The sequence below is a fragment of the Suricata suricatta genome, chromosome 6 (genome assembly GCF_006229205.1).
Source record: "Suricata suricatta isolate VVHF042 chromosome 6, meerkat_22Aug2017_6uvM2_HiC, whole genome shotgun sequence".
Classification (NCBI taxonomy): domain Eukaryota; kingdom Metazoa; phylum Chordata; class Mammalia; order Carnivora; family Herpestidae; genus Suricata; species Suricata suricatta.
In genome coordinates, this window is record NC_043705.1 from 25,685,613 (window position 1) to 25,710,030 (window position 24,418).

The following is a 24,418-nucleotide window of genomic DNA, read 5'->3' on the forward strand; positions in this document are numbered from 1 at the left end:
AGAAGGGAAGACAGACATTATGATGGATGACTCCTTTAGGAAATAAAAGCTCCACTTGACAGCAGAATTGCGGCTTATGTATCTTCGAACAAAAGGTGACTGTGCTAAGCCGTGGGTGTTGGGAATACAAGTCCCCTAGACGCACAGGAAACCTCTCAGTGGGGAAGAGGTGAGCTTGTGAGGCACACAAGAATGAAAATAATCTTTGACTTGGAAAAAACTTAAGTTACCCAAGGTGGCTTCACTGATATTGAAGACCAGCATTTTCTGAGTAGATTTATGACTAAATAAGGCATCTCCTAAAAATGGGAAGTTGACTTACTGAAAAGAAGACACAGAAAACAGACCAAAGTCTACCCTAACATAGGAGTCTCCTTCCAAAGACTGCAGTATGTCTCTGCTCTGAAAGAATAAATATAAACCAAGGAAATTTTGTAAACTCTGAGACTTTCCAATACTAAGGTCCCCAAACAAACACATGCAAAAATAATGTCTTGAAACTTATTATAAAGTATGTTTACACAATCTTCAAACACTCCTGTGTTCAAATTTACATTTCATTTTGATCTCTGATGAACTCAGGGCCTACCTAAATACATGACCGGAATGCTTAAACATTCCAGTACATTCTTTAGTGGCTAATTTTGAAAATCTATGATGAATGAAAACTCTGAAGGCTTTACTTATGTTTCCCATAAGCATGAGCTTTGACATTTTTGTTATTACCAAGAAAAGGTTTCATTCAGTGGTAAAAGTTAAACGTATGAGGATATTTAAAAAGACCAAAATAGAGAAATGACAGTTAAAAAAAAATATATATATATATAATGGTATGTGTAGAAGGACAATAGTAATTTAAAAAGACATTCGGTTGTACACTTGACACTAATGTTACAGGTCAATTATACCTCAAAAAAGGCAGACCACCAGTTGGGCTAATAATAACCATGACTACTATTTGCACTAGTACTGAATACACTATTTCAGTAGATAAAAATAAATAAAACATTAAATGACATTTATATTGTCAAATGAAATATTCACACTTATCCAAAAAAATTATTTTATTTACCTTTCCTGTTGTCTGACCATATAAACCAAACATCTCTCGCAGCCTCTCTTCACTGATGGCTTCAGGTCTGTCGATCTTATTCCCAAGAATCAGTATAGGCACATTAGCTATGGTTTCATCTGTCATTAGTGACTGAAACAAAACAAAATGAAAGACAAGATGTTGATATGAAACCATCTAAAGGGCTCCTTTTGACAGGACCCCAAATGAGTATCAAGGACTCACTCTCTATCATATCATGTCAGTTTTGCCAACTATGTTTGGCAAACTTTTCCTACATTTGAAAGTGAGCTCAGAAGCACCTGGCTGGCTCAGTTAGTAGAGCATGTGACTCTTGATCTCGGGGTTTTGAGTTAGAGCCACACGTTGAGTGTAGAGATTACTTAAAAAAATAAAATCTTCAAAAATAAAAAATAACAAAAATAAAATGAGCTCAATGAAACCATTAGCTCAGTTCTTCTGTTTCCTTAAAGCTCCTTCTGTAAATGCTCAACTCTACTCACTCTGTGCATCACTAAGGTACTAAAACAAAAAAACACCTTGAAGGTGGGCAGAACTGGTTTCAATTCTAGTTCTGCTTATGAAATGTGAGATCTTGGATAAATAAGCCTGAGAGAATTTGGAGAATTTGGAATAGTATCACCTACCTTATAGAGTTGATTTGAGAATTAAACGAGTTAATATACACGTGCCTGGCAGAGTGTAAGTAGTCAGGAATTCCCTGACCCTGTTCCGTGACCACAGAACCTACCTGGACTTTTCCACATGAAAATTAGTTATTTGCCTGCGACGGGAAGAGGCATGCTCAGGTCAAATCATGCAACTGCTTTCTCTGTGGTCCCACATCTAGCCCTGGCCTTCCCTGCTGTTCCTGAATCTCTTTAGGGAGCATCTGACCTGGGAGAGGGGAGAAGTGGCTACACATGACCTGCTCACTCCTGGAAGCGGTGACCAAGATATTATGTTATACCATTTCCAGGTTCCAGACAGCTCCCAAAGAAAATGGCATGCCAGGATGAACTGGGACTCAAGACCAAGTCACTCCAGGTATGTTGCAGACATGAAATAAAATACAAGGCAAGCTGCACAGAGTGAGCTGAAGTCTTCAGGAGGAAAGTCTGTGTTAGCATTTCCTCCACAGCGACGATTATTCTCAGCTACTGTCCCTGCCTTTCTAGCAGAGTAATCACCGAGCTCCATAAACTGCCAGGAGTTCTCTCAGAGGCTGCACAGAAGCTGCACTCTGATAACTTAGATCTCCAACCTATTTCCTTAAGCTTACCAGAATGATTCAACTATGTTTAGTTTTAGTTAACTTACATCAAGTTCTTCTTTTGATTCTAACAGTCTTTCATGGTCTGCACAATCCACCAGAAATACAATGCCATTGATAGCAGGAAGGTAGTTTTTCCACACTCTTCGAGCTAACAAAAACAATCAGGAGTTAGATTTTATTTGCTGGTCAAACCTAGCAGATGGGTTGATGGAAGAGTCCAACAAGATATCACGTGTAATTATCCCTCAGATGCTACTACTTCACTATTATATAATCAAGTTAATCTTTAACCTGGTGTTGCCAAATCTTTCCAGAAGACCAAGGAAGGCTTTCCTTGAAGTGAGCAAGTCAAATATTTCACTCTGTCCCAATTTTTCCATGTTAGAAGTGGAATTAATATTTGCTACCAACAGACAATGATACACATTGAGTTCATTGGATGACTGCTACAATTTTTTATATGTGATATTCATGTTTTGACATTTCTAGTTTATCAGTTTTTTGGCCAATGATAAACCTGTAGTCAGTGTCAGAAGGAAATCAGTGTTGGGTACAGATGTGTTAAAATAATAAAAACTAATTGTGTAATAGAAATTAAAGTCGACACCATTAAGGTAATTTTTTCCATGACTGTTTTTTAAAAAAGGTTTTAGGGGTGCCTTAATGGGTAAGCAACTTTTTTCTGACTTCAGTTTTATGACATATTTTTAAAACAATACAGACATTAAGTCTCAGACAAACTCCATTAGGTTCCAATTTTCTCTAACCATTATATTCTAGCAAGTACTTCATATATATTTCAAACAATTATTATGACTCCAAATGTGGATTCACTAGCCACAACCATTCAAAATCTTTTCAGCTGTTTCTCATAAGAGGTTTTTAGAATGCCCACCAACTTTGTAATATTCATTATTTATGAATTACCATGTGCTCGGTACTGCCATGTCTTTTGGGGGCCATAGAAAATGGATTTTAGTTCCAGAAAGTTTCATAAAAGAGAGAACACAGTCTTTACACAGATGCACAAAGTGCCATGGAAGTACCGTGGAGGGCACTCGCAGGTCAGAGTGGCTTCTCCGGGGTGGCAGCCACACTTACACGGGGCCCTGAAGGTGGGTACCTCGTGTGCAGATGAGGGTGGCATGAATGAGAAACACAGAGGTGGGAGACCACCAAAGGGTTTGGTTTGGTTGGAGTAAAGAGAATAGGAAAGGGAACAGTGGAAAATAAAGACAAAAAGTAAAGTGGGATCAGATGACAGAGATGCCCAATGTCAGCTCAACGAGCTTAGTTTTTATTTGCAGGTCACCCATTCCAGTTTTTAATGCTCAGCAGTAATGTCACATAATGTGATTGTGACAATCAGTAAAATTGTAAGTAGACCGGAGCAGAGAACAGAGGCTAAATTTTGCTTACACACTTTACACCAAAAGCAATTCAGATTTAAACTGACCAGGGGTATCATAAAAATGACATTTTACTTTGAAGCTTATCTGAGGGTAATTTTAAATTTTAAGTCTACTCTGGCCTTTCTTGAATAGAATGAGATTTCATGCACTGGAAAATAATGGCCACATTTTTATTATGTTAAAATAAAGCTATTTATAAAGTCACAGAATCTTACCTTGAACATGTCCACCCAGATCAAAAGTTGTAAAGGTCATGCCAGCAATGGTTAATTCTTCGGAAGCTAAATAATAATACAAAATATTTTTACAAGAAAATCAGGTTCTATTCATAGTATATATTGCTACTTTGGTTTACTTTAACTGCAAATAAGTTCAAACATTTAGGAATTGATAAAAGAATTTGTTGGGTGCCTGGGTAGCTCAGTCAGTTAAGTGTCTATTCATTTTGGCTCAGGTCATGGTCTCATAGTTCATGGGTTCTAGACCTGCATTAGGCTCTGCGCTGAGCCTGCTTGGGATTCTCTCTCTCCCTTTCTCTGTTCCTCCCTGACTTGTGTTCTCTTTATCTCTTTCAAAATAAATAAACTAGGGGCACCTGGGTAGCTCAATCAGTGGCGGTGGCGTCCGGCTTCAGCTCAGGTCATGATCTCACGGTTCATGGGTTCAAGCCCCATGTCAGGCTCTGTGCTGACAGTGCAGAGCCTGGAGCCTGCTTCAGATTCTGTATTTCTCTCTCTGACCCTCCCCTGCTCACACTGTCTCTGTCTCTCAAAAATAAATAAAAAACAACAACAAAATAAATATGAAACAAACTTAAAACATGGACAATTTGTTGTAATTAGATATACTCTAATTTATATTGATAGTATAACACAAGTAATGGTAATAATCTAGTATTCACTATCCACCACAAACCCAACACTTCTTTTTCCTTCTCTAGTTTGCCTGCTGAAAATATTATCTATTCAGATAATTATTTGCTGTGAATTCAAGTAACTGTTGCAATCAGGAAAAAATAATTTTTTCTGTAATTCATTTTAGATGATACTGGGGAAATAATTTTCCCTCGTGGCTGTCATATTATGCAAGAGACAGTCTTTAATGATATATACAACTGTAATAAAAATTTTACCATTATTTCTTCAAAGTTTTTTCTGCTCCCCCCTTCTTCAAGTTTAAGTTTGCTAGACTGCTTGGTATTGTCCCACAAGTCACTGAGTATCTGTTCACTTTCTTTTCATTTTTCTTTCTGTGCTTCATTTTTATAGGTTCTTCTGTTGACTTAAGTTTACAGGTCTTTCCTTCTGCAATACTAGCACTGATTTGCTGTTAACCCTATCTAGTGAAAATTTCATTTCAGGTATTAAATTTTTCATTTCTAGAAGTTCTACTTGGTTCTGTCTTGTATCTTCCATTTCTTTCCTCATTCTGTTCATGTTTTCTTTAAATCCTTAAACACATTGTTCACAGCTGTTTTAACAGCTTATCTGTTAATTTCATCATCTTAGTCACTTCTGGCTCTGTCTCTACTGATTAACTTTTCTCATGGTTGTGGATCACACTCTCTTGCTTCTTTGTATGTCTAGCATGTCAAGTCCCCTACAATTACAGTGAAAAGCTCAGTGTAATTTTAACTCTTCATTACAACTGCTGAGGCCCCAGAGTAGTTTCTTGTTAAAAAATTCTTTATGGGGACGCCTGGGTGGCTCAGGTCATGATCTCACAGTTCGTAGATTCAAGCCCTGCATCAGGCTCTGTTGATGACAGCTAGCTCAGAGCCTGGCGCCTGTCTTCGGATTCTGTACTCCCTCTCTCTCTCTGACCCTCCCCTGCTCACGCTGTCTCTCTCAAAAATAAATTTAAGGGGCGCCTGGTGGCTCAGTCGGTTAAGCCTCCGGCTTCGGCTCAGGTCAGATCTCACGTTTGTGGGTTCGAGCCCAGCGTCAGGCTCCGTGCTGACGGCTAGCTCAGAGCCTGGAGCCTGCTTCTGGTTCTGTGTCTCCTTCTCTCTCTGCCCCTCCCCCTCTCATGCTTTGTCTCTCTCTGTATCAAAATAAATAAAAACATTAAAAAAAAATTTTTTTTTAATTTTAAAAAATTAGAAAAAAAATTTTTTTTAATTCTTTATGTAGTTTCTCAAGTGAATGAATAATCAATACAATTTGTGTTTAAAGTGTGTTTCTTTCCATAAGGGAAATATAATGCTTGGATATAGCTGGGAAACTACCTTTATGATTAAAATCCTTAATAGACTCCCTGCTTTATAAAAAGTCCCAGTTTGATTCAGACACAGAAAACTGTTAATATCCCAGGAAGTCTGCCCCTTCTCTGTCCATATTCATTCCCAGAAAGAATCTGAATTCTAGCACCATAGGATTGTTGTGCCTATTCTAGAATTTCATATAAATGATACCATAATGATTATATAACTTTTTGTGATCAGCTTCTTCCACACAGCATAATATGCACCTTATGTAACAGTTTATTCTTCCTTCATATAGATCAGAATTTCACTGTTAATCCCCCCCCCCTTTTTTTTTGATGGCTATCTGAGCTGTTGGGTGTTGTGGGCAGTTGGGAACTACTAAAAACAATGCTGGTATAAACACTGTTGTACAAGGATTTTGGTGAAAATATTTCATTTCTCCTTGATACATACTAACCAATGGAACTGTCAGATCATAAGAGAGACCTGTTACCTTTTCACATATGCTTTTGATTAATGCAAAATGTAAGATACAATGAATGTGAGCTGTAGGAAAGTTGTGATGCCAATTGTTTTGTGCCACTGCTTTTACTCCTAGTACTTAGAACAATGTCTGACATAAAGTCGGTGCTCAATAAATATTTGTTGAATAAATAAAATAAGCAGTATCAAAAAAGTTTTTAAATGGGGGCACCTGGCTGGCTCCGTTGGTAGAGCGTGAACTCAGAGTTGTATGTTTGAGCCCCACATTGGGTGCAGAGATTACTTAAAAATAAAATCTTAGCCCCACTCTTCTCCCAATATAAAAAATTTTTATGAAGTCTTCCTTTTCTAACTTCAGGATCAATTTTATCAATAAAATGGTACTTTTTGTCATTATTGTTCTCTGTCCTTGTTCTCTGAATATTTACTCGATGAAATAGCATATTACCTACTTTTTGGTCCAGTTCTCAATTCAGTTCTCATTATTTTTATTAAAAATTTTTTAAACATTTATTCATTTTTGAGAGACAGAGCACGAGTGGGAAAGGGGCAGAGAGAGAGAGGGAGACAGAATCTGAAGCAAGCTCCAAGCTGTCAGCACAGAGCCTGACATGACTCTCGAACTCACAAACTCTGAGATCATGACCTGAGCCAAATTTGGACACTAAATGACTGAGCCACCTAGGCAATTTTTAAGTTTTTTTTATTTTGAGAGCGAGTGAGAGAGGGAGGGGCAGAGAGAGAAGGAGAGAGAGAATCCTAAGCAGGCTCCACACTGTCAGTGCAGAGCCCAATGCGGGGCTTCATCTCATAAACTGTGAGATCATGACCTGAGCTAAAACCAAGAGTTGGCCTTTTAACCAACTGAGCCATCCAGGCACTCAATAAAACTATTAAAATTCATTTTACTCTATGTTGACTTGATTCATAGTCTCTTCAACAGTAAAAGCAAGGTCATGGGTATTTATAAGACATCTGTTCTAATAATTTTGTCACTTTCATGTTTACTTTCTCACAGTACAGTGACATACTTTATATAAAAAATATTATGTATTAAGTGATTTACAGAGTCATTGTTGATGTCTTCCAGGGTAGTTTTTCTTAAACCATAGTAAACTATTTTTTCCAAATTGTTAAAAAAATTGTTTTAAAACTTTCTATAAATATATCAATACATGCTCTGTGTTTTGGAATAACTCTATGGTTTTTATATTAGATACTCTTGAGGTTTCTCAGACTAGAAAAATAACTGGCTAATAAGTTGAGAGTAACTAGCAAAGTATAAGACTATAATCTGCCCACTGAAAAATGATTAAAATAGTACTTTTAAAATTTGAAAGAAATTTAGGTTATCTAAACAAGGTAATGGTGAGGGGTGCCTAGGTGGCTCAGTCAGTTAAGTATCTGATTCTTAATCTCATGGTCCTCAGTTCAAGCCCCATAGTGGGTTCTGAGATGGGGCATGAAGCCTACTTAAAATAAATAAATATGGGGCGCCTGGGTGACTCAGTTATGCGTCCAACTTCCACTCAGTTAATGATCTCACAGTTCATGGGTTCAAGCCCCACGTTGGGCTCTGTGCTGACAGGTCAGAGCCTGGAGCCTGTCTTCAGATTCTCTATCTCCTTCTCTCTCTGACCCTCCCCTGCGCATGCTATCTCTCAAAAATAAATAAGAAACATAAAAATAAACAAGGTAATGGTGACTATTTATAGCCAAAGCAGTATCTGGTTGGATAGACCTCAATCATGTTGTAACTTTAATTCCTTTATCTAGAGAAGGGTGTATAACTGATAAGAAGATAGTAGTAGTATTTCAAGATCTAAATATACTCCCAGGGAGTGGGCCAGCTACTATTTACTATATTATTTTAATAGGTCAAATCACCTGATCACAATTTATCCACCAAAAAACAAAAAACTTTTGGGTAGTGCCTATGAATTGTTACCACTTGATAAACCATACGGGTGAATATACTTACTGGGATGTAACGTTGGGACATGTTGTCCAAGTCTGTCATCTTTTAGCATGTGTAGCAATGTTGTTTTTCCTGCATTATCCAATCCAAGAAATACCAATTTACCAGTTTTCTTATATAATCCTGCAGAGTAAGATCTATGATTAGTCAAACTGCTGACAGGTTATTCAAGCAAAATTACTTTAAATAAAAGTATAATATACTTATAGTTTAGTTTTTTGCATACTTTCCCTAATTATTCTAGATATTTTATAAAGAAACACCTATAGACCTTTTGAACTTGATTTTATAAATTCGCTTGAATAAGCTTGGATTTCTAGTCTAATTTTAGTTTGGAAGAACTGTTTCAAATCTATGATAAATGCAAATTCACATAATTTTAAACATAAACTTTGTCCCAGTCAATGAATGTGTGTTACCTTATCTGCAATGTCAAAATGCGGATTCCCTTGACAATTTAGGAATAAATATCTATGTCTACTACTAGAGAAACACAAAATGCTTGAGATCATGTATTTAGGAAGCTAGACCAAAAAGAAAATTAAAGAGATATTCATGGATGAAAATAAGTAGTTTTGACAATAAAAATCATAGTTGAGTTCTTTCAATAGAAAGTTTAGGTCATTGTCAAATTTCCCTGAGACAATAAGGTTAAACTATTCATAGGATTGCATAAACTAAAGGAACAACAAAAAAACCAACCACATAATTTTAAATATATCAAGCAAGTACTGACAGATGAAGCGATAGAAAAAAGAGAGCACTGACTGATTTCTAGCAGATTGGCATTTATTGAGAAATTCCAAATTGAGCTTTATTTTTTTTAAGGCTTTTTTTCAGTTTTAGGTTTACATCAAAACTGACAAGGTGGCACAGAGAGATCTAATATACTCCCTGTCCCCACAAATCCATAGCCTCTTCTATTAACAGCACTTGCAAAAATGGTACATTTTTAACCAACAGTGAACCTACATTGATACATCATATAATCACCCAAAGTTTCCTTAGGGCTTACTCTCAGTATAGTATATTCTGTATTCTGTATAAGGACCTATATCCATCATAATATACCAAGTATTTTCGCTGCCCTAAAAATCCTATATGCTCTGCCTCTTCATCCTACCCCACCCCCCACTGCCCAGCAACCACTGACCTTTTTATTGTCTCTGTATTTTTGCCTTTCCAGAAAGTCATATAGTTGTATATGACACATAGTTGTAATCATACAGTCAACTGAGGCTGAAGATGCATTTAAAGTTCCTCCATGTCTTTTCACGGCTCGAGACCTTGTTTCTTTTTAGTGCTTAGTAGTATTCTATTGTCTGGATAAACCAGCTTATTTATTCATTCACCTACTAAAGGATATCTTGGTTCCTTCCAAGTTTTGGCAATTATAAATAAAACTGCTATGAAATCTTTGTGCAGGTTCATGTGTGAACCTAAGTTTTCAGTTCCTTTGGGCAAATACCAAGGAGCACAAGTGCTGGACTGTATGGTAAAAGTATGTCTAGTTTTGTAAGAAACCACCAAACTGTCTTCCAAAGTGGCTGTACCACTTTGCATTTCAAGCAGTGAATGGAAGTTCTTGCTGCTCCACATCCTTGCTAGCATTTGGTGCTGTCATTGTCCAGATTTTGGACACCCTAATAGGTATGTAACAATAATCTTTATTTTTCATTTATTTTTTATTTTTTTTAATAAATTTTTTTTAGTGTTTTATTTATTTTTGAGACAGAGGCAGAGCACGAGCGGGGAGGGGCAGAGAGAGAGAGGGAGACACAGAATCTGAAGCAGGCTCCAGGCCCTGAGCCGTCAGCACAGAGCCTGACGCGGGGCTCGAATACACGAACATGCAATCATGACCTGAGCTGAAGCCGGATGCTTAACCGACTGAGCCACCCAGGTGCCCCTATTTTTCATTTTTAATTGTCTAACACCTATGGAATTATATGAGGACAAGGGACATAGTAGCAACTCAAAAATATGTTTACTCAATCAAAAAATGAACTTTTGGGGTGCCTGAGTGGCTCAGTCAGTTAAGTGGCCTACTTCAGCTCACATCATGATCTCATCATGGTTCGTGGGTTCAAGCCCCGCGTCAGGCTCTGTGCTGACAGCTCAGAGCCTGGAGCCTGCTTCTAATTCTGTATCTCCTCCTCTCTCTGTCCCTCCCCTGCTCACACTCTGTGTCTCTCTCCCAAAAATAAAAAAAACATTTAAAAATTAAAAAAAAAAGAACTTTTAAAGATACTAGGTAATTCTAATTCAGGCCACCCATTTTTTAATAACTTCATACCAAAACAACACCTAACTCATTATCCACATTATCCACATTGAAGCTGAAAAAGCAAGTTGTTTGAAGTCCTAATCTTTTGGTCACCCAGTGACCAATAGTTCTGATCCTAAGGGGTAGATTGTCTTCCATATTTATTTGAGCTGGGATACTATATTTCTCATTTAATCATGAATTGTGACTAATAATTTTTTTAAAACATTTCTATTTCTTAAAACATTTCTACACAGATGGTTCTAATCAGTGCAATCACAATCAATCTTACTATCCTAACTTTTAAGTAGTAACAAGGCACTGTTTGGGTAAGATTCCAAAAGGAACACCTAGGACATTTAAACTTTAATCTTGAAAGTGAGTTGGACCAAATCCTTATTTTGTGATAAGTACTGCTAAGCATACTTTACTTCATTTAATCTTCAAAATAACTCTTTGAAGTACACATTATTCTCTTTCTTACAGAAGGTAAGAAAGGCTCAAAGTTAACTTGCTCCAATGCAGAGGTCAGATCTGAGACTGAACCCATCTTTGACGTAAAAGCTTTGGCTCATTTCCATTTTTTAAAAATTGTTAATGCTTTTTATTTATTTTTGAGAGACAGTGCGAGCAGGGGAGGGTCAGAGAGAAAGGGAGGTACAGAATCTGAAGCAGGCTCCAGGCTCTGAGCTAGCTGTCAACACAGAGCCCTACACAGGGCTTGAACCCACAAACCGTGAGATCATGACCTGAGCTGAAGCCGGACACTTAACCAACTAAGCACCCAGGCACCCCTCATTTCCATTTTTCTACACTGCCTCCTGCTGTTAGCCATATTAACCTCTTGCTCCTGCTTCTGAGGCAATCTATTTTGCCTTTTCAATGTAGTTCAGCATTGATTCATTTTTCTATCAACTGAGATTCAGACACCAACCTGTTACAACCCAGGTTATCCCAGTATAATGAAGTTGAAAATGTTTATTTCTGACCCAGTTGTTGCAAATATGTAATAGCACATTTCAGTCTGATAAAAATATTTAAGAATTCTTGAGGAGGTAGTATGGGAAGATCTGATATTTGACCTGTAGTAGGGTGACAGTATAAGATAATGTGAAGAATTTTATTTTAAAAAGGAAAAAAAAGCACCTGGGTGGCTAGTCAGTTAAGTGACCAACTCTTAATTTTGGCTCAGGTCATGATCTCATGGTTTGTGAGTTCGAGCCCTGCACCAGGCTCTGTGCTGACAGTGCAGAGCCTGCTTAGGATCCTCTCTTTCTCTCTCTCTTCTGCTCTTCCCCCCACTCATGCTCTCTTTGTCTCTCAAAAATAAATAAATAAAAATTTTAAAAAAGAAAAGGAAAACTTTGATTTTTAAAAATTTGCAAATACTGAGGTCCATATAAGAAATAAAAATAGATTGATAAATTTGACCGTAAATTTTTATCCTTTTAATATTTAACAGTCAAACAAAATGTGTATTTTCCAAGCAAAATTTATTTCCTTGGTTCAGATTATGTTTGTGGAAGAGGAAATATTTACATAGGAGATAACAATTCATGAGTACACTTGTGGCCAGTTAGGAATTATGTTGACAATTCTGTAATTACATGAAATGCTTCTCTTTGTGACAGTTCAAGATGCCATGGAGACTAAACTTAGGGCAAGATTTGAAAACAGGAGACTAGAAATATCTTCATTAATTACTGTAATAATAAAGCTGTATACCTGGTAATGGAAAAGTCAATCAAAAGCTTGTTTTGCTGGAAAATGTGAGAAGTTAAGAATGCCAGTAAGAGATGAGATTTCTCCTCTTTAAGATTTATAGAGGAAAAATACTAGTCAGCATTGCTGGGTATACAAGTATCATTTAGTAGATTATATGCTGCCATTTATGATATACAAGGCACTTGATGGAATGTACATTTATAATAACAAAAATAATGCAGTGAATTTCTGTGAAGATTAAATGAAATAAAGTATCTAAAGCACTTAGAAACTTTTTAGGCAAACTGGCTAATCAAAGGTAGCTACTTCTGTAAATAATATTCCTATCAACAACCTTAAAAGAGGCAGGGATTATTGTTAATTTACAGATAAGGAAACTAAGGCTAAGGTAAAGAAAGTTATTTGCCCAAGATTATATAATTTATAAGAGATATACAATGAGTAATTTGAACACATTTGTATGCTTTCAAAGCTCACATTCACTAGTGGGTTATAAATAAAAAGAGGCTCTAGACAAATAAGCACTGTTATGTAAGTAGGATTAAATGAGATAACAATAGAGAACAAAGGGCCAACATTACCTAAAAACTGTAGCACACTGCTGAAACCACTGTAAATCCAGTCAAATATGAAGGACATATCCAAATCTTATAGAGTCTGGAAAATAAAATGTTTTGAATTCAGTAGTTGACATTAAACACCAACAACATTAAACATGGACTCTGAGTAAATAATCCTATAAACAATCTTACTATAAAGAATTTAACCATTTTTTAAAATGTTTGTTTATTTTTGAGAGGGAGATAGAAGATCCAAAGTGGGCTCCACGCTAAGAGCAGAGAGCCTGATGTGGGGCTCGAACTCACAGAACCACAAGATCGTGACCTGAGCAGAAGTTGGAAGCTCAACTGACTGAGCAACACAGGTGCTCCCCACCTTTTTTTAATGTTTATTTTAGAGAGAGTATGTGAGACTGCGCGTGCAAGCAGGGAAGGGGCAGAGAACGTGGGACAGAGGATCCAAAGTGGACTCTATGCTGACAGCAGAGAGCCTAATGCAGGGCTCAAACTCACTAACCAGGAGATCATGAGCTGAGCCAAAGTTAGACACTCAACCAATGAAGTCACCCAGGCACCATTCTTACCCAGGGTGGTCTAATCAGATACCTACTGATACATAAAACACAAAATGCCATTAAAATACAAACTAGTGGGGCTCAGTTGGTAGAACATGTGACTCGTGACCTCAGGGCCATGAGTTCAAGCCCCATGCTATGTATAGACCTTACTTTAAAAAATTGAAAGAGGGGCGCCTGGGTGGCTCAGTTGGTTAAGCGGCCAACTTCAGCTCAGGTCATGATTTCACAGTTCGAGCCCCATGTCAGGGGGTTCGAGCCCCACATCAGGCTCTGTGCTGACAGCTCGGAGCCTGGAGCCTGCTTCGGATTCTGTGTCTCCCTCTCTCTCTCTGACCTTCCCCTGCTCACATGCTATGTCTCTCTCTTTCAAAAATAAATGTTAAAAACTTTTAAAAAATTAAAAATTAAAAAACTAAAAGAGGGGTGCCTGGGTGGCTCAGTCAGTTAAGTGTCTGACTTTGGCTCAGGTCATGATCTTACGGTTAGTGAGTTCAAGCCCCACATTGGGCTCTGTGCTGACCACTCAGAGCCTGGAGCCTGCTTCCAATTCTGTGTTTCCCTCTCTCTCTGCCCCTCCCTTGCTCATACTCTGTCTCTCTCTTTCTTTCAAAAATAAATAAAACATTTAAAAAAAGTTAAAAGAGGGGCACCTGGGTGGCTCAGTCGGTTAAGCGTCTGGCTTCAGCTCAGGTCATGATCTCACAGTTCGTGGGTTCAAGCCCCATGTCGGGCTCTGTGCTGACAGCTAGCTCAGAGCCGGGAGCCTGTCTTCCGATTCTGTGCCTCCTTCTCTCTCCCTGACACTCCCCTGCTCACGCTGCCACTCTCTCTCAAAAATGAATAAAACATTAAAAAAACAGTTAAAGGAAAAAGACTTTATTTTTAAAAAACAACAAAATATTTTTTAATTAAAATAAAAATATGAACTAGAGACTGTTCTTTGTCAATCACAGTAGCAAACATAAAAATGAACTGTAATAGATGAAACTAGAAAAGATGTGGTAAAAGAGGCAGTTAGTGGCAGTATAAAAGGGTACAAATCTTTTTAACAACTAATTTGGCAGTAATCTATGTTATACCATTTGACCGAAGAATTCTACTTTTAGAAATTGTCCTAAATATAGACAATCTTTATGTATCAAGATGTGCATCAAAGTGTTATATAGGAAAAATTTTGGAAATAATCTATATGCAAAAGTAAGTTAAAGTATATATGGCCTATGAAGTACTTACCAAAACCTTGGGGTGGAGGAAGGAAGAGCAAGGAGGAAGAGAGGAAAGGAAATTCATGATAATGAAGTAAGTTTTCAAGTCTGATTATACCTATGTGGAGGAAAAACCCTTTTTCCATTACTTTTGGTCTTTGGTAGCAAATTCTATCAGGTGGTAAATTTCTGGGCTTGGAATCTTTCTGCATTTTACAAATTTTAATCATATTACTGAAAATTTAAAAAGTTTCTTAAATCAGAGTAGAAAATCGAGTATAGTTCAATTTGACATTTCCTTGACATGTGCTTGATAACTAATAAAGTTAATATGGAAAGAACAGGGAAAAAAAAACCTCCTGAGAAATGAAAGATTACATATACAAAAGTATACTTTCAGATCAACAAAGTTCATTTTCAAGAGCTAAAGAAAATCTAGGCCCAAAACTTGGGCCAAGTCCAAACAATTTGAAGGGTTCTGCTATCTCTGACATTCTTTAGACAAAGTGTGACACACAGCACTGCTTCTCTTTAATGACCTCTCAGTCCAGTGGGCTGCCAACTGTGACCCAGATGGGCCCACCAAACTCAGAATTTCTTGAGGATAAGTTGTTTAAAAGATTACACTGCCTTGAGAATGAGAGTCAGCCAACCTCCAGTTCATGGGAGGCCTGCTGGTATTTAGTAGGGGATTCCCTGGATCCAGGCAACAGCCTTGCCTCTCTTCTAATCCCTTACCTGAACTAGCAAGAGAAGAATTTTGCTCTTGCAACCAATCCATTCCTGAGAGTGACTCACAATTATGAAGTTTCAAGTGTCAGTATCACAAGAACTAGAAGAGCAACTTATATGTACCTCTAAGAATCTATTATCTTACAAGTTCTTATTTTACTCAAACTGAAATTTACATCTTCTATTATTATTCTAGCTTATGTAGGAATTGCAACTTGCTGTCAGAATCAAAGCAGTGGTTTACTAAGATGTTTTAATTCAAAAATGATTACAAAGTTCATATATGTCCAAGGTCCTGAACTAGACACCATGGGGATACAAATAATAATGATAAACATGACTTGTTCTCTAGAAAAGATTATAGTCTAGAGAGGTAGGTTGGCTACACAAATGTAATTTAACTGAAAAAAAGTTAAAACTGAATAGGATATTACCTAGGATGGTAACAAGTTACCCTATAGAATTTCAAGACTTAGACAAACACAAAGAAAATAAATTGCCCGTATTGTAAATCATAAGCTATGAGGGGATTAATGAACATAACAACATAAAATCAGAACAAAAATTAGTAATACAACAAGAAAGGATATGATACCCTCACAAATGTGCTTCATATTCTGTATAAGAAAAGAGAAAAACAGTTCTCCTTGCACACTCTACAACAGCAACAAGTTGTAGGTACGAAAGCTTTCCTGGATGATGTTCAGCTTGAATCTTAAAATAAGAGTTTACTAAATGGTTGTGAAGGTTGTACTATGTGCAGTGGTGAGAAACTAAGTGGGAACAGCAAACAGTCAGGTACTGTGAGGTGATGTGACTGGTTAGGGGGCCAGTCAGTCAACAGGTGCTAAAGAGAGAGGCAGGAGTCAGAATGAGAAAGAAATATGAGACTAAATTTATTTGGTCATCATGTTTACTACCTATAACATATGGACATACGAAACAATACTGATTCAGTCATTCAATTTACTAAAGCAAAGCAAACAAAAAGTAGCAGTTATCCCTGTGAGCATTATGATTTGTCAAGAGGTTAAAAACAGGAGCTATGGAGCCAGGACTTAACCATTTACTATCTACCTTAGCCAAGTTACGTCAATGTCCTTACCTGTAAAACAGGGTAACAGTAGGTACCTAAGATGTTATGACGATTACATCAATTACTACACACAGAGTACTTACCATATGTACACAGAGTAAGCATTCAGTGTTAGCTCCGGCTACTATTATTTCTTCTACTTATATGAGCTAACATACTGGACACTTAATGTGACCACTAAACACCCCAACAAACTTTCAAAGTACTGCTGGGGTTTTTTTAATTTTTACTTATTTTTGAGAGAGAGTGCACTCGCGTGCACGTGAGCAGGGGAGGGGCAGAAAGAGAGTGAGACACAGAATCCAAAGCAGGCTCCAGGCTCTAAGCTGTCAGCACAGAGCCTGAAGCATGACTTGAATTCACAAACTGTGAGATCGTGCCCTGAGCTGAAGTAGAACACTTAACCAAATGAGCCACTAAGGCGCCTCAATACTGTTTTTTTTTTTTAAAGCTCCATGCCCAACGTGGGGCTTGAACTCATGACCCTGAGATCAAGAGTCACATGCTCTATCTGAGCCAGTCAGGTGTCCCAAAAATAAATACATTATTGCCCCCACTTTCCAGAAGAAGAAACTGAAGCTGCAATAGCTAAAACTCAAGTCTTAGTGATTGGCACATCTAAGTACCAAACCTGGGTCTTTCTGAGTTCCAGGTCCACGCCCTTTCTCTTACATTGCAGTGGCTTTATAACAACATTTTAAAGGTTTAAATTTGTTTAAATGATTATGTACCATTTTTTGAATCACTCCACCTTATGACTCTGACATGTAATTCCTCTCTCCCTCACATCCACCATCCAGTAGATTTTTTCCCAGCTCTATCAATTTCTGCGGTCTCAAGCTTTCTTTTGATTTCTACAGGAGCTACTTTGTAATGAGCCTTAAATCACACTCCCATACCACCATCTTAACCTCAAGTTTTGTATGTACCAATCTGTACACACCCTCCAGAGTAGCTTTGTGAAAATGTCCTTTTAGACTCGACTTGGCTCATAGTCAGGGTAACTAGAACTCCTAGTTTTTGCTGGGGACAGACTCAGCAAAGTTATCTGGGTATAATCATCAATAGTGCTTCCATTCACTCTCAAAAGCATCCTGATGAGGTGTGAAATTTATATGGCCACCCTACAGCTGTGGATAGAGAGCCACTGAAGATCTCTGAGCTGAAAAATGATTGAAACTCCTAATGCGGTATTTCAGAACTTTGACTAATACACCTTTTGGCCACCTTTACAATTTTAATACATATCTGCCACTTACAGCTTTCCCTGCACCAAAGTAAACCACTGCTGGTGACCTGTACTTAACCACCTTAAAACCTCTCCGATTCTCCTTCCCAACGTCAGAATTTCTCCCACCAGGTCTGCCTAAAGACCTCCTGTCTTAAGCACCAGCCGAATGCTATGGACGAAATGAGTTTTCACTTGAGATGGCCTTTAAGGGACAGGTGGGGTGGAAGAACCAACAGAACCCAGTGCAGGGCAGAAGAACTAAAAGAGGTGATGGCACAAGTGGAACGAAGTTAGCCCCATGAAGTCCAGCTGCAGAGATGTCACAGCTTGCTTTGTGGCAAGAAGACTACTGCTGAGAGCATGAGGAGCCTGCCTGGAGCAGAAGCAGAGGAGAGCCCATGGCCAGTACTTACAGCACCAGAGCTGGTCTCTACCAGTGTGTGACCAACTGTGTGACCTTGGAACGAGTTACAAGTTTCTTTTGCAAAATCTTTTAAAGTATTGTAACGATCAATGCACAAAATAAGTACTTAATACCTATCTGGTTGCTATTATTACTGAGAAGTGACCAGGATAGAAGGTCAATAGTTGGAGGCAGTAAGGAAAGATTCCTCTTTCAAAGAGTTTAAAATGGAATGAGGAAAATGGGAGTTTTTCTCAAGGAGGGTAAGGCTGGAGTATGTTGATAAGGAGGAGCTATCAGAAGGGAAGGATCTAGTGGAAAGGGAGAGGTTAAAGATAAAAAGAGAAGGAAGGAATTAACCGAAAGGGGCAAAGTCTCCAGAGGAGCCAGGGATGAGAGTGCATCTCCTCCGTGAAGAGCAGAAGTAAGGAGGGCCTGGAAATGTACAGTGGAGGTAGCAGGGATCTGACTGCAAAAGTGAAGAAGGGGGATAGAGAATTTTCTGAGGGGAAAAGATCAAGTTAAAAGACTGCTAAGAAGAGCCAAGGGCTTGGCTGGGGCTGAAAAACATTCACAGCACTGCCTATCTGCAGGGATTTCCAATTCCCCCCTCTCCCTGCCCCCTCATTTCCCAGCAAGGGTCAACTTTAGAGAATACAGAATGAATAGAGATTAGGGAAGTGAAAAAAAGACCAGGGGCACAGGAATTTGAGAGTACTAGTGAGAGCCTGAAGTGATGTGATCAAAAGTTCAAGCTGAGAGGCTAAAGGTACAAAGGCAGCTAATATATGGGGATAAAGTAGGGGGAAATCTCTGGTTGAAAAGCAAATGTAGACACAGTCAGAGTAAGAGGGTGAGAGAAGTGGACCAGAATTGTGTCAGCAAAGTGGAGAACACAAGGTTCAAAAACTCAAGAGGATCAGGTCTGGGAGGTGGTAAGTTCCAAGGCCTGGCTCTGGCACAGATGGCTGAAGAACAGGAGTGAAAGCTACGGGAAGCCAGGCTAAGCTATACGGTCTACACTCCAAACTGAGCAGTCACCTGGAAGAACGGCTACAGAAAGCAAGCCTGTGAATCAAGTGACAAAGCCCTCACTGAAGGGGTGCCTGGCTGGCTCAGTCGGTACAGCATATGACTCTTGATCTCAGGGTCCTGAGTTTAAGCTCCACTTTGGGTGCAGAGATTACTAAAAATAAAAGTTGGGGAGGTGCGGCTCACTGAAGATGACTGTTGGGAAGTGAGAGCTCTGAGATTGATGGGGAGTAGAATGGGATAAGCCTTGAGGGAAAAGTGATTTTTTCAGTAAGGATGGTCCAAATTTGCGGTTGAAAATTTGTCCCTAGAGAAATAATTTAATAATAACATATATGGGGAAACTCTGCTTTAGAAGAAAATGAGATATTTATATTTGTATGAAATCGTGGTTTCTAAGAACCTTAAAACAAGGTAGGAGTCATTAGTCATTTTAAAATAGAAGTAAAAATGACCAACTAGGAATAAAAGTTACTTAGCCACACAGACAGATACCTGAGCCCAGAGAAGGGGTTACACAACACCATGAACACACTATTAAGACATGTGAAGAGCAAAGGTCAGGAATAAGGAAACATATACACGTCAGCAGATTTATTTATTGCATGAACAACAAACAGGAAAAGTGCCTATGTGGATTAGAAAAGTGATCTACTTCATTAACATGAAAATCAGTACAAAGAGTGTAATGAAGCAGAACCTCTCAGGTTACAAATAACTTCTTAAAGCCTTGTCCCATTAAACGTATATATGGATGATTCCACTTATATGAAACACCCAGAATATGTAAGTTCTCAAAATAAGTTAGTGGTTGTCAGGACAGGTAAGGGGAAACTGGGAGCGACTGCTAATAGGTACTGGGTTTCTTTCTGGGTGACGAAAATGTTCTGGAATAAATGGTGATGATTGCATAACCTTGTGACTCTAGTAAAAACACTGGATTATATACTTTAAGAGGATAAATTTTATGGTATGTGAACTTTCAGTAAAGCAATAAATAAAAACAAAAGCTCCAGTAGTCTAAAAAGGCAACTATAACACCAGTGTAGGATTATAGAGACAATACATTAATAACTTTGGAAAGCAAAGAATGGTAGAGTTATGGTTAGAGTACCTATCTTAGAATTTTTAAAAATCTGGATTTAATATGCATCTTCTGAAATACTATTATTTCATTCTGGGAGAGCCAATCTTTCTGAGCTCCAGTTTCTTCTTATATGTAATGGGAATGCCATTTGCTTCACAGAGTTTTAAGAATGATGAATTATGATAATGTACCTGAAAACATTTTGAAAACTACACAATATAAGGTGGTATTAACTCATTCAGACTAAATTAATTGAAATTGAAAGCACAAATCTTATTTAAAAAATTTTTTTAAGTAATTTCTACGCTCAGCATGAGGCTTGAACTCACAACCCTGAGATAAACATGTTCTACCAACTGAGCCAGCCAAGTGCCCCTTCAAAGTACAAACATTGAAAAAGTTTTTTAAATTAATTTTTATTTTTATGAGGTTTATCTGTTTTGAGAGTGAGAGCACAAGTTAGCAAGGACCCAGAGAAAGAGGGACAGAGAATCCCAAGCAGCCTCCTCCACACTGTCCAGCTGTCAGTACAGAGCACAGTGCAGGGCTTGAACCCACGAACTGGGAGATCATGACCTGAGCCCAAGTTGGACGCTCACCCGACTGAGCCACTCAAGAACCCCAACAGTTATTAAGTTTATTTATTTATTGAGGGGGAGGAGGTGCAGAGAGAGAGGAAGAGAGATAGAATCCCAAGCAAGCTCCAAGTGGACAGTGCCCCCACCCCCTCCATGCGGGGCTTGATCACTAACTGTAAGATCATGACCTGAGCCAAAACCAAGGGTCAGAGACTCAAGGGCCTGGGCCACCCAGGTCCCCAAGGTTTTAATATTTTTAATGACTGATTTTACTTTAAATATTAACAACACCCTTGTTGACAGTAACCAGAAAAGGTACTAGAATAGTTTCTTTCAACTCTAGGTAAAGATATTTATTAGAAAAAAATTAATCATAATTTTCTACCCAACTTCATCAGGTTTATGATGAAAATGTGTACAAATTCCTTAAGATCAGTAAATTATCTATAAACTAATTTAGGAATTATGCACACTTCTCTTTTGAATTCATATAGTACCTGAAATATAAAGAAAGCCAAACTCTGCTTGACCATGTTTTTTTTTTAAGATCTTTCTTTTTTTTAATCTTTTTAATTTTTATTTATTTTATTTTTGAGAGAGAGAGGGACAGCATGAGCAGGGGACGGTCAGAGAGACAAGGCGACACAGAATCTGAAGCAGGCTCCAGGCTCTGATCAAGCTGTCAGCCCAGAGCCCAACGTGGGGCTCAAACCCATGAACAGTGAGATCATGACCTTAGCCATAGTCAGATGCTTAACTGACTGAGCCACCCAGGCACCCCTGCTTGACCAGGTTTTAAAGAATTTTAGCAACGCCCTGTGCATTAGGAAGGATGGATAGGAACAATATTGAATGTTTCAAGACAATGTTGCCTTATAAATACTTTCACCTAAAACTGTTAGATTTTCTTTCCATAGCCTTTAAAGTTTTGAAACATTGATGTAAATTAAAAAAAACTCAAGAAAATTTAGGATTGAATGCATAGCAATCATAATAATGGAATTAGGACTTTTGGTTCATGTAATCAACAAAAAGTACAAACTCAAGTTTCCTTTAGGAAAAAGTGACACTCAAAGGTTAAACCTGTGTCAAATATGAATAGGAGTTTTTTAAGAGTACGAAAAGGGGGAAAGAACTCTATATTACGAATAAAGTTGTTGTGAGTCTGGGTAGTGAACTTGCTTATACTGAATTAAGAAAGTAAAAACCAATATAAGCAGTGACAAATTCAGTCCTTACAATACTTTTTTGAAAGAAAGCTCTAGGCCCACCAGGGATTTGAAATCATGACCCCAAGATCAAGAGTCGCATGCCACACTGAGCCAGCCAGGCGGGCACCCTCTTAAAATTTTAACTGAAACTGTTCTAAAAGCTAAACACGAGAAAAATTTTTCAACAGTGTGATTTTAAAGGTATCTGCTTAGAATGTTTTGCAGAGAAATCATTTAAGTGAGTATCAGCCACGTATACTTAATGAATCATTACTACAGATTCTGATTTATAAGTTTCAAATACTGTGGCAGTGATTTTCATTTCTGATAGACTAATTTTTTTGTCTCAATTTCTGCTTGAAATGAAAGGAAAGGATAGTTAAAACGCACTTTTTTCGTATGCTAATCTTCCTAATTACTAACAATGCTTCTCTAACATTTCTAAAATAAAAGCAAAACATTCCTTTTCTGCAAACTCAGAAAATGCCAATGAACTATAATCTTAGTTTTTAAAGTTCAAAGTATTTTGGTGATGAATGTAAATCCTTGAAGCAATGTTAGATATTTGCTTTGCTTTGATATACCAGCACTACTAACCTTTGAGGAATTGTAAATCTTCCCTTAGTCCTCATCTGTAAACCAGAGATAATACCATTACCTTCCTTCGTGGACTGCTGTGCAAATGGCTAGCACCTCACTCATAGGCAATGGTCAGTAAACCTTTCATGTGCTTTGAGGCAGCATACCCTTAACTGGTATTTTAACAGTGAACACAGGATATTCTTCAGAATAAGACATGTGGTAATAGTGAACTTGATAGATGAATATGCAAATGATATTAGGTTTAGTTTTTAAAGTTAAAAGTATTCCTTCACCTCGTATTGCCCAATGTACCAAATACCTTATGTTCCTAATGAGTTTGGTTATTTGACTCAACGAGGTCACAGCTGTTGTCAAAACAAATTTCTATGTAGGAAAACCTGGGAACAATTTATTGTTTTCATCCAACAGTGTATCTTTCCCCCCACTCAACTGGGACTTGGGCTATGACTAAATGTTAACTTGCACTAGTAAGGAAGCTCACTTTGCCCCCACATGAATTGGGAGAAACGAAAACACACGTCATAGGGTTTTGAGCTGTCAATGATCCCCGCCGCCTTCACCTTACCAGGTGAGGAAACCGAGGCGGAGGGTAAAGAAGGGCTTGTCTACGGCAGAGTCCTCTCGATCTTTCCTGAAACCACCCACCGTTTGACAGCAGCAATGCAGAGGACCATCAGCGCGGCCCCCGCGGAGCAGCAAAGGAACCCGTCCTGCTTAATGCCGCCAGATTCCGGAGAGGAAAACAAGCACCCCTTTCTCGCCTGGCCACAAGCAGGGGCCCCAGTGGGCCGAGGCCCGAAAAGTGCGCTTTCCCCGGGGCCCATAGCTGCCACCTGTCGGTTCTACTGGAATAAGAGACCGCCACTCACCTGCTACTAGAGAGATCGCAATTCCTCGTTCGGCGTCGGCTTTACACCCTCCTAGTTCGAACTGCAAAGAGCGATGGCTGCCGAGGTCCCAGCTCGCGTCAGCTCCTTCCGGGCCGGGCAGGGGTGCTTCACTCCCGACGGTCCGCGGGGCCGCAGTTCCACCCGGCCGAAGTTCCGCCTTCTCGCGGTTCCGCCGCCGGTCCCCACGCTGAGCGCGCCTGCTGTCTGGGGCCAGCCTTCTCGCAACCTGGTCTCCGCACGTCCGCCCGAAAGGGCTTCAGGGACCTGAGGGCCTGGGTAGAGAAAGAACCGCGAGTCCCCTAGCTTGGGAAAATTATACATGACAACCGTTTTTCAAAAATACATTTTTAAAAGTATACCTGTTTAAGGGCGCCTGGGTGGCTCAGGTCATGATCTCACAGTTTGTGAGTTGGAGCCCGCATAGACTTTGCGCGGATGGCTCGGAGCCACTTTGGGATTCTCTGTCTCCCTCCCTCTCTCTGCCCCTCCCCTGCTATCTCAGAGGCGCGCTCTCTCTTTCTCTCAAAAATAAACATTAAAAAAACAACAACACCCGTTTCTTGAATTCACAGCTAACTTATAAAACTATTATGTATCAAATAATGTGTTAGATGCTGGGTGTTGAGCTTTAAGCAAGACTGTCTTGACTCGGTTGTTCTTCACGAATGGATTAACATGATAACCCTTAAATGAGTTTAAATAAAAGTACTTGAGTGCTTTGAATGGAAGGAAGTGTGATGCTCTCAAGAATGATCCCGAGCCAGAATTCTAGGAGATGGGGACCAGAGATTAGA

General features: G+C 38.7%; 1 protein-coding gene across 1 annotated transcript in view; it reads right to left on the reverse strand.

Moving 5' to 3' along the window:
• The window catches only part of SAR1B (secretion associated Ras related GTPase 1B), a 24,691-nt gene extending 970 nt beyond the window's left edge, over nucleotides 1-23,721 (reverse strand). Inside the window, exons 1-6 of the mRNA XM_029941170.1 lie at nucleotides 23,604-23,721; nucleotides 13,000-13,075; nucleotides 8,431-8,550; nucleotides 3,976-4,041; nucleotides 2,393-2,496; nucleotides 1,073-1,204 (exon numbers count right to left, since the gene is read on the reverse strand). Of these exons, the coding sequence (XP_029797030.1) occupies nucleotides 1,073-1,204; nucleotides 2,393-2,496; nucleotides 3,976-4,041; nucleotides 8,431-8,550; nucleotides 13,000-13,057 (480 nt within the window). The 5' untranslated portion in view covers nucleotides 13,058-13,075; nucleotides 23,604-23,721. The remainder of the gene's footprint in view (nucleotides 1-1,072; nucleotides 1,205-2,392; nucleotides 2,497-3,975; nucleotides 4,042-8,430; nucleotides 8,551-12,999; nucleotides 13,076-23,603) is intronic.
• Nucleotides 23,722-24,418: the final 697 nt, after the last annotated feature.